Source organism: Tarenaya hassleriana, unplaced genomic scaffold, assembly GCF_000463585.1.
Source record: "Tarenaya hassleriana unplaced genomic scaffold, ASM46358v1 Cleome6, whole genome shotgun sequence".
Taxonomy (NCBI): Eukaryota; Viridiplantae; Streptophyta; class Magnoliopsida; order Brassicales; family Cleomaceae; genus Tarenaya; species Tarenaya hassleriana.
The window spans coordinates 132256-143034 of NW_010968505.1; the positions used below are offsets into that span (position 1 = coordinate 132256).

At 35.1% G+C, this 10779-nt stretch overlaps 2 protein-coding genes and 1 non-coding gene across 7 annotated transcripts in view; 1 reads left to right on the top strand and 2 right to left on the bottom strand.

Annotated features, from left to right (window-relative positions):
• The first annotated feature begins 5493 nt into the window (after window positions 1–5493).
• Window positions 5494–5565, top strand: TRNAQ-CUG. The gene has a single exon. It is a non-coding gene; the product is annotated as a tRNA-Gln (tRNA).
• Window positions 5566–5740: 175 nt separating this feature from the next.
• LOC104798899 lies at window positions 5741–7539 on the bottom strand. The gene is made up of 2 exons (XM_010521126.2): window positions 7427–7539; window positions 5741–6367 (listed from the first exon to the last, which is right to left on the bottom strand). Exon 2 carries the CDS (start codon window positions 6359–6361, stop codon window positions 5969–5971), a length of 393 nt encoding a protein of 130 aa, XP_010519428.1. The 5' UTR covers window positions 6362–6367; window positions 7427–7539; the 3' UTR covers window positions 5741–5968.
• An 854-nt stretch (window positions 7540–8393) lies between these two features.
• The window catches only part of LOC104798900 (protein DEFECTIVE IN MERISTEM SILENCING 3), a 4996-nt gene continuing 2610 nt past the window's right edge, over window positions 8394–10779 (bottom strand). For 2 of the 5 annotated variants that reach the window (XM_010521129.2, XM_010521127.2), the window contains exons 6-8: window positions 10345–10665; window positions 9843–10068; window positions 8394–9047 (exon numbers count right to left, since the gene is read on the bottom strand). In XM_010521129.2, coding sequence (XP_010519431.1) covers window positions 8631–9047; window positions 9843–10068; window positions 10345–10665 — 964 coding nt within the window. In that variant the 3' untranslated portion in view covers window positions 8394–8630. Of the gene's footprint in view, window positions 9048–9516; window positions 9769–9842; window positions 10069–10344; window positions 10666–10779 lie in introns of those variants that run through there. The other 3 variants (XM_010521128.2, XM_010521130.2, XM_010521131.2) reach the window with 3 other exon arrangements.

Genomic DNA, 10779 nt, shown 5'->3' on the forward strand with positions numbered 1-10779 from the left:
GTGAAAAACCTAAGAGATTAATCCCTGAAACCCTTGCGCAAAGAAGAACGTGTTCTTCAGTCCTAGCAGACGAGTTCCAACAGTTGGAATCCTTTCCGCCGTGTGGATACGTGTAGAGGGCAAGGTATTCTTCCTGCCTACAATGATCGGACGAACACATCAATTGATACAGGCAACCAATCCGAAACGGTGTTAAAATGTCCGTTAATTGATGACGTGGAAGGCCACGTGGCGGCTGACGTGAAAGGCCATGTGGAAAATTTTGTCACGTCAGCACGCCACGTCAGATTTAAAAAAAAATAAAAAAAATAAAAAAAATTCAAAAAAATTCAAAAAAAATTCAAAAATTCAAAAAAATTCAAAAAAATTAAAATCGAAAATAAAAAATTAAAATCGAAAATAAAAAAATAAAATAAAAAAAATAAAAATACATATATATACATATATATATACATAAAAATATATATAAATACATATACATATATACATGTATATATATATAAACATATGCAATACATATATATATATATATTGTATATATACATATATATACATACATATATATATATGTATGTATACATATAAAATATAAAAAAATACACGTACATACATATATCTATACGTGTATATGCATATATATATATTCATATCTATATACAAATACAAATATAAATAAATATACTCCTATGTATTAATATATCTATATATACATACAAAATAAAAAATATACACATATATATACATGCATCTATACAAATATATATATACATAAGTACAAATATATTTATATATACATAAATTTTTAATTTGATATACAAGTATATATTTATATATACATTAAAAAATTAAAAATACATATATATACATATATGTACATACAAATATATTTATATATACACAAATATATGTATGTATATATATTTGTATAGATATATGTATATATATGTGTATATTTGTTATTTTGTATGTATATATAGATATATTTATACATAAAGTGTGTATATATAAATATATTTGTATGTATATATTTGTATATATGTATTTTTTTACTTTTTTATGTTTTTTATTTTTTTTTTGAAAATCTGACGTGGCGTGCTGACGTGGTAAAATTTTTCACGTGGCCTTCCACGTCATCAATTAACGGACATTTTAACACCGTTTCGGATTGTGTAGTAAATTGCAGTAAAATTGGGTAATTCGTGTATAGATTTGGGATATTTGATAATATAGTATAGGTTTTTGTCAAATTAAAAATTCGTGTAGGAAAAGGTCACATTTTACTAAATTTGTGTAGGAAAATGTCATTTTCCCTATAATAAAATATTGTATAGAGATTATTAGATTATTTTCCAACGTCTCGTATTTTATAAAGTATTGAAGAGTTCCACGAGTCCCCATCACAGCTCCTCTACTTTAATTTGACTTTGTAACATACATACATACATACATAAATCTATTACATATACACAATTTTTTCTTGATTGCTCCCACCTAAACATGTTTCAAATAATAGTAATGTTAATCAATTAAATTTAGAGAATATCGCCGAGAAAAATCGTCTAAATAACTCTACATTTTTTTCCAAATAAACGAGTAAACTGTATAAATTTTTATCAAATAAATCATGAAGTTATTCTAATTAACTCATAAGACTTTATACTTTTAAGTTATTAACCAATAAATCTCATATCATAATGTTGTTGTCAGTGAAAACGAAAAAACTGATCTTGTTCAATCGAAAAAGTTGATTATTCGAAAAGAATACTGATATTATATCGAATTTGGTCATGTATTATTTGGTTGTAATGAATTCGATTATAATTTTATTAATCCAATTAATATAGTTATTTAATTAAGATTTATATTCATATTAGATTAAATGGACTAATGGATTTACTCATTTAACTCATAACTTTAACGGATTAAACATATAAAACTTATTTAATTAATATAACCTAATTATATAACCCAAATAAAATTATTATTGGGTTGGAGTAACCAATTTAACCCAATCCATTTGACATCTCTAAATTAGGTAGTGTTGTTATTCATCATTATGTGTCTTTGGTTGGTGATATTTTGAAAATCGAATTAAACTGATAAAATTTTAATATATTTTACATGGAAATAAATTAATGTTATGTGGATATAATTTTTTAAAAATAATTTGATTAAACAAATTTGAATATAAAAATAAAAATCAATTCTTTTTTAATTAATATAATCTGATCGATTCAAATATAACCAAAATAATATTTGATATAAAAATCAATAACATATATTTTTAAAATTTTGAATGAACAATCAAATCACAAGAAACGAATCGAAATTAACCACCAAATTATATGGACAAAGTTACATATAAAAATTTTATTCATTAACTAGATCGGATCCATGTTAAAAATCTCACCTTTTTTGATATACGATCTTCAAATCATATCATTAATCAAGGGACCCATTTGCATTTCATTTTTTTTTTCAATTTTATTTTGTTTATTGTTCAATCCGTCTATTCATTTAGATTTTTTCATCATATTTAATCTCTATATAATACTTTCATCTGCTATTTTGATACTTCTATTAATATCTTTCACAAGATTTTACATATTTATATTTATCTTTTTTTTTTTAACTGAGTTTGATTCTTATTTAAAATTTTCAAAGGAAAAACATTACAAGTATATGTCTGTTAAAATTAATATTTAAAAATTTTAAATATATACTCTTAGTCTTAGACTATGTTCAATAAATGAAAAGATCTTTTATAACAATACAAAGATTTCTATCTAGTTCGATAACTTTGGAGACATCTCAGGGCTGCAAACCAACAAGGCTAAATCCAGCCTTTATACCGGGGATGACTTTCATCTCTAGCATTGAGCACTCTGACCTACGAGTCTCCTCTAAGAAATTATCTACTAATGATTGTTTACCTTTAATTCAGAAAATCAGGAGCAGAATGGAGTCTTGGACTGCGGGAAGACTCCAACTCCCGAGCTCAGTCATCTCTGGCATCATTGGTTATTGGTGCAATGCGTTCGTCATACCGAAGAGGACTATCAAGCAGGTCAATTCCCTATGCTCTACTTTCTTGTGGAAAGAGAAAGCAGAACCATCTCGAGGAGCTAGAGTGGCATGGAAAATGGTCACGAGGCCAAAAAAGGAGGGCTGGGTTTCCGAAACTTGACTATCCGGAATGATATAGCAGCATTAACTGGATTGGAGCTTATCTTTCCGAACAGGGTCACTGTGGGTGGAGCTCGTGGCTCATTTTGGTCTATCACCAGCAAGCCAAACCAGTCATGTACATTTAGGAAACTGCTCAAGCTGAGAAATTGGGCATCTTCCTTTTTTCGGATTCATGTGGGCAACGGTCAACGAACCAAATTCTGGTTCGATCCTTGGACTCCATGGGTCCTCTGATCTCCTTTCTTGGCAGAGACGGACTGAAGATTTTCTATGTGTTTGTGTTTGAGAATGGAGAAAAGATAATAAAAATAAATAAACAAGAAGAAGAAGAAGAGCTTTCAAGAAGAAGAGAGTTGATTTCCAACTCTTTAACTTAATTATTTATTCATACTTTCTACACTAATATATACATAAGTTAGAGAGTAAATAAAACAATAAATAAGGAAATGTTGCTAGGAGAATAAGTCTCCCAACGGCTACACATCTTGGAGAGATATTGCAGCGTATATCCATAAACATTAATAAGGAAATAAAAGCCCATTGCATCGCATAGATTAGGGAATTGCTTTGATCTGATTTAGGATGATTATTCCTTTGATTCTCCTCTTCAAACGGTCACATATCTTTGCCATATTCTGAACTAGAGTTATCACATCATGTGCCAACTCATCCAAGACCATTTAAGATCTCAACCTAAGCCATACGAGCTTTCCTTGGTTGACAAGTAATATTCCAATTTGTCATACCGTTCAAGTCTCCATCTTGCATGTGTGTGAAGTTATTTGTCCAAACTTCTATGTCAACACGGACCTGCTCATATGGGGTCCCTCTTCAAGCCTCTATCTCTGAAGTCTGCCCAAATGGTACATGTCCTCACCGAGATCAAAGAACCCCCTACAATTGGTCGCTCACCTAGCCGAGACCACACTCACTAACAACGCCGATGTCGTTACCTGGCAGATAGCTGGAATCTCGAGGTCGGTGTTCTCAACCAAAGACGTTTGGCAATCGTTAAGGGGACAACCACAAGCTTTCTCTTGGGCTGGTCTATTATGGCACAAGCACCATGTACCGAAATATGCTTTCGCTTGCTGGTTGTTCAACTTGAATCGTAGCCTGACTAAGTAGCGTATGATTTCATGGGAACTCAATGTCGATCCACTTTGTATTCTCTGTCGGGAGCAGGAGGAGAGTAGAAATAATTTATTATATGAATGTGCACACTCATTTGACATTATAGTTGGGAAACTGATCCATATTCCACTGAACCCATCTTGGGATGACATCATGCAACTGTTAGGTGGTATTCGTGGACACAGGGTAAAAGCGTTGGACTGTCATTTTTATGAGAGAAACAATAGGCTTCATCGCAATCAATACCGACAGTTCTCGCAGGTGATCTGTGAAATCGACAGGGTATTCCGGTCGAAAATTGCCTGGCTCAGGCACTCTCTACAGGAATTTGCCGGAACGAGTCTCCAATTTTGGTTTGCTTCATTGGTTTGACTTGTTATCTGCTGTAAGTTGCTACGGTCTGATGGGTATGTACAGGTTGGTATTCAGGTCTGACGACTGAAAAGTTCAAGAAGCAATCTCTTTAAGCATCGTATTATATACATTATACATACAACCTTTATCCAACAAAAAAATACAAAGATTTAGACATCGTATTATGATCGGTCTCCTTTTTACTTTAACAAAGATTAGTTATTATTATATTTACCAAAAAATATTAATTATTATTTGAAAAAAAGGGAAAAGTCAAGATTTGAATGGACTATCAAATCAGGATCCAGCTGCATCCCGGTAATTATGCACGCACGTGTCCATGTCATGCATTTTTTTTTTTAAACAATTGCACATAAATTCCGTACCTAATTAAATCTTCAATTTTCAATTTGACAAATAAATATCCTAACTAATTTTACCACGTTAAACTTTTGTTATCTGACATAGCATCCTATATAGATCATAAATAGTATGCAACAGATAGCTACCACGTCATCATAAATAAAACGAAAGATTGTCAAATTGAAACCGAAAAGCTGAAAAGTTTATAATTGAACCAAAAATCTTAATCTAAATCGGTTTAAAAACATAAATCCAACATCCCTCTGTTTTTCTAGCAAGTCCAAACGTCCATACTCTAAAAAGAAATGATAACTAAAAAAAAAAGATTAGATTTTATTTCCTCTCCTAATAAAAAAATTCACAAATTAAAATTTCCATTTATCATAATCCAAAACATTGAAAAACCGCACTAACATAATTTATTTTGTTTGGTAAAATGGTTTCCATCAAATTGGTTCCATGGTCTAGTGGTCAGGACATTGGACTCTGAATCCAATAGCCCGAGTTCAAATCTCGGTGGGACCTTTCATTTTCCTCTTTTTGGGGATACAAGAAGAGATTCCATAGCACCTATTGTCATTTGGCCCCCTTTTTCTTTAATCGGTTTTAGCTTTAATCTATAATTGTCTTAATCGTACTTGCAGTATAAATAGACAATAGTTAATTTAATTTTTTTTTTTAAAAAAAAATCACTCAGATCTAACCCCAATCATAAAAGCTGCGTTTTCTTTCAAACAAGGCTGCGACATAGAAGAGTCCGTAAGACAATCTTACAAAACAAAAGAGCTCCTGGTTTCATACAGTCATTCAGAACAAGCAACTGAATCAGATAGGTCTATTATTCATCAGACCGCCGTTTTCCGAGTCGATCTTTCTCTAAACTGAACAGAAGAAGAAAAAAATCCTTGGACGTTGTTTTGTCTTCCGCTCACTTCTCTTCCTTGGCTTTATCTTCTTCTTTCATCTTCTTCTCCCATTTTCTCTTCTTGTAATCCAACAACATCTTGGGCATCTTCTCCATCAGCTTCACTGTGTTCTCTCGTTTCTCGGCCGCTATTCTGTCGCACTTGTGCCCTTTCCTTTTAGTCCTCATCTCCTTCCTCTCGGGATCAAACGTCCAATCTTCCCCTGCCAGCAATACTTCCTTCCTCAGCCTCGCCCTCCTCCGCGCGCTTATTCCCAGAGGCTTCCACGCCCCCATCTCCCAGTAACCCCACACGCCCTTTGTCAGCTCGCTTCTGTACTTCTCCAATTTGTCTCTCCATGGGTACTGAAAACCCGTCACGGTCTTTGCCACGTTTTGTGCGGCTCTCCCAGCCATCGGTGTCTGTAGAATATGCAACAAACGGATATAAACAGAACACAAAGTTAGTACTTGATAGATATCATTGCATTGTAATGGTATTGGTGGTCTTGAATCACTTCCCCTGCTATCCAACAACCAAGTTTTATCTTCTTAGTCTCACATGTTTGGAACAAGTCCTTATATTTCAAAGATCAGTAAAATAGATATAAGAATGAACACAACAGAAAATCGCAGTTATGTGATGATAATGACGTACAAATTCTCAAGCCACTATACAAAATCACCCTACCAAGAACAATAAGAAAACGAACAAGACTTGACAGATTCAGTGCAAAGGTAGTAAGTACCAGGCGTGGACATGGTTCGAATAGCCAAAAAAAATATTGTACCCGAAGACCACGGGTATCAAATTTTGATATCAGTACTCGTACCCGAGGGTCTCAGGTACTCGTACTATACCCGAAAAAATGTTCGGGTACCCACGGTACTTAAAACCCGAAAATTGCTTACATAAAAACATATTTTTGATCAATAATGCATAATGCAACCTGAATTCTCCAGAATCCATCCAAATCAATTTTAAAAGAGAAACTTAACACAACCTCAACCAATTCCAAATACGTCTTGAATACTAATACAACAATGTCAAAGAATTCATCACTAAAACAATTTTCAATGAATTGGCGAAAAACACGACCAACAAGAGTACTGCAACAACACGTCAATCTGCCGCTCCAAAAAGTGCCTATTTTGTATTGCATTTGTTAGACAACCTTAAAAACGCAACCCTTAATCAACTTCTTCTTCTTACTCAGATCTCTTCGTGATTTTGATAAAACGGTCAGAGAAGATCAAAGTGAACAAGTGAAAATGGTAAGCACAATAGACAACAACACAAATTAATCAAGCCCTCGCCATACCCCGTTGGTGCGCCCAAACCAAAACCCTAACCACAACTCAAAGAAACCTGAGAAATCGAAACTCTATCCATCGAAACCAACACCTCAAATGAAAAATCAAAATCAGAAACGCAAAACCAGAACTCTAACCCACCGATAATAGAGAACGAAAGAGACGAACCTGAGATGAGCGATGGATGGACGGCGAGGGAAGAGCGACTAGGACGGTGAATCTGAGTTTCCGCGAGCGAGAGAGGTGGTGAGGAGGAGTCCTCCAAGACAAGACCAAGACGGACCAAAACAAAAAAACTAGGTTAGGTTAACATAAAATGGCAAAATGGTAATTACACTAAATTTTTTTTAAAAGTTACACAGACATCCACACATTGCGATTCGACGAATTCGTGACTAGCGATAAGCTAAATCGCAAAACCATGTTAGAAAAATCCTGATTCAATTTGTCTAGAAACGAATTGACCGTCATAAAGTTCTACATCAGTTGCCGGGGATTTTATCACAAATAGAGGTGTCCATTTTTGTTATTAACCAAATAACCGAACCGAATTTAATCGAATAAGATATAACCTTAACCGAATCAAAACTGACATAAAAACCGAACGATTATGATTTCTCTAAACCCGAAGAACTGAAATCGAACCAAATCGAATCGATTAAAAAAATTAACCGAAAACACCGATAGTTTATTTGGAAAATAAGTTTTATATGACAAAAAAAAAAACAAAAAAAATAACAAACTAAGTCAACCCGAAGTTTATATAAAAACCGAATGGTTATAATTTTTCTATAACCGAATCTGAATATAACCGAACCGAAATACGAAATGACCACCCCTACCCCTAATCACAAACAGGCTCCTTTTCAACACGATAGCTAAACGGAACATTAGCCGGCTCACAATACCAAATTCACAAGAAGACGAATAAATTACGATATCTCATGTACATCGCCCGGTTTCTGAAAGTTTCGAAACATTCGCCCGAGTTTGCGTCACCATGTTCCAATTCCCGGATTTTTTGAGCTGGGAATCAATACAAAGTTACAAATCCGATTTCACTACAAAATTATAAATCCACACAGAGCATAAAGTTGGTCCATACAAAATCCACCATCAGCTTAACGAAGAGAGCGACACTGCGGAATAGATTCCATTAATTGTTCTACATCCAAAGTTAAAGCATACAGATACGAAGCACAAGAAATGATATCATACAAAATCTCAATTGGATGAATAACCCTTCTTCAGAATTGACGGCGGAAAATCTACAAATTCAAACAATTGGTCAGTTCAAAGTTCAAACGCATACAAACGGTCGGTTTCTTAGATCAAAGGTGGAAAATCTACCTTTTTTTTAAATTTCTCAAGGTCATCTATCATCGCCTTTACTGTGACCCGCGAATACAACTCCTCTTGTGAAATCACTTTTCAGATGGTGCAATGTTGTCTGTTTTAACTTTTTATTACCTGGTTCTTCGACACTATCTTCACGACATAGTTTTTTACATGTTTTCAAGTGTTTTAACATCGCACTCGTAGATATTCTCGACTGGTTAGTGCAACTAATTGATGTACCACAATAGTTGCAAACTGCCCTTTTACCATCCAAGTTTCTTTTGTAATGGTTCCAAGCGTCAGATTTTTGTTTAGGTACCTTACTTCCGGTAGCAGCAGCCTCGACCTTGGATCGCTTAGGCGTTTCCGCATTCACCGTAACATCCACCAAGGCTGCTTCAGATGGAATAGCCGTTTTCGGTTCCTCGGAATTATCAGCAGCAGATGGCATCTACAAAATAAACATACGACATTAGAAACCACAATGACAATAGACTAGTACATTTCTGATGGAGGATTACATAGATTTGTAAAGAAAATATTACATAGACTGGTACATTCCTGTTTGGAAAATGTTGAGGTCAAAAAATGCTCAAGTGAATGGATTTCTGTTTGAAGATTACTAATCCTTTCTCTGTTTAGACATTGTTGACAGACGAAATGGTGAACAAACAACCGAAAGTTTAGAGAGTATAAACCATGGTTCATTAAGAAAACCAGGGGGTAAAATAGTCTTTTGCACGAGTTCACGGTACCTGCGGGTAACCCATGCCTCTCGGCTCACACCCGAACCCAAGGTTCGGGTTACCAACACCGTAGTGCTCGGCAATCTCGTTGGATCTGTATCTCGAGTACCCACAGGTACCCGGGTTTCGGGTAAAAACGCCCATTCCTAACTTTAACCGGAGAGGAGCCAGAAATATTCCAAACCAACATGAATACCAACCCTAACCAGTTCACCGAACATCGTTCTTTAATCGTGTTATCCAGTGGAACAACGGTGTGTGTCCATGCAAACAATTCATTTTTTTTAAGTTATTACAAGGAAACACTTAAAATTCTAGAAACATCTAGAAGTTACAGCCTGAAAAAACCAACAAAAAATGGTTAAACCAAGGGTTAATAGAGCTCCATCATCCTCGGCCACAAAACTAGATGGGTGGAACTGTTTGCTGCAAATAAACAAGAGAACTGTCAAACAAGAAGTGAAAGTCACATTGTGAGTTGAGTGAGTGTGTTGAGTCACCTGAGGGGTTTGAGGTGAACCCTTAACCAAGAATGAGAGTAATTCTTGTTTCTGCTTATTGAAGTTGAACATGGAATGGTCTAAAAGAACTTGTTCCCTCTTTATGTCCTCTTGCAGCTTCTCCTTCTTCCACCTCAGCTCCTTCATCTGCTTCTCCAACTCACTGTAGCTTTCCACCGTGCTTGATGCTGGAGCTGCCTTCATGAATCTCACGTCCACCTCCCCCCTGGAAGAATCACCATTGCGGGAGAAATGGAGAGTGAAACAAGCTAAAGAAAACTATTCTCAACATGAGATAGTCTTAGGAGCTAACTGGCTAGCACTATACTAGAAGCTAACTATTGTGTTTGGCCCGAATATGTGATCACAAATCAAACATGTCACGACTTTGATGTGTATCAAAGTCAAACTCAAACAGAATAAGCTAGTCCATATCTGAGAAGGCGAAATGCAGAACAATAACATGGTATTGAATGAAACCGTCGAGTTTTTCTTTCTTTACCCGGTGCCAAGAGAAAAGACCCCTGTAGTTTTAATGATTCCTCCATCCAAGGAAATAGCGCCATCGCTTATGCATGGGAGTGCATTCATCATATCAGCTCTTGTTTTGTACACTTGAAGGCGAGAGAAGAGACTATAAAACAAAGTCTCGCGAAGGCCGTAACCATGTGAAGTCACACAGAGTAAGTCCTCTGCATCAATGTGTATCATATTCACTGCAAACCCAATAAACCCAGGAGGGCATTCCCCATTCGGCAATCTTGGTTTCAGAAGATCAAGCCTCCTTTGTGGGTCATCAGCTACATACTGGCCAACGTAAGGTCTAATGTAAAAAAAAAATGAAAAAGATCATATTAGGAGGATAGTACGCAGAGAAAGATATCCAAAATCACAAAACATAAGTAGGAGAAAGGGTCCTTAAATAATTTACAGGGAA

Bases quoted from the DNA above. Each gene is read 5' to 3' on its own strand.
- LOC104798899 (XM_010521126.2), bottom strand. From the start codon at position 6,361: ATGGCTGGGAGAGCCGCACAAAACGTGGCAAAGACCGTGACGGGTTTT.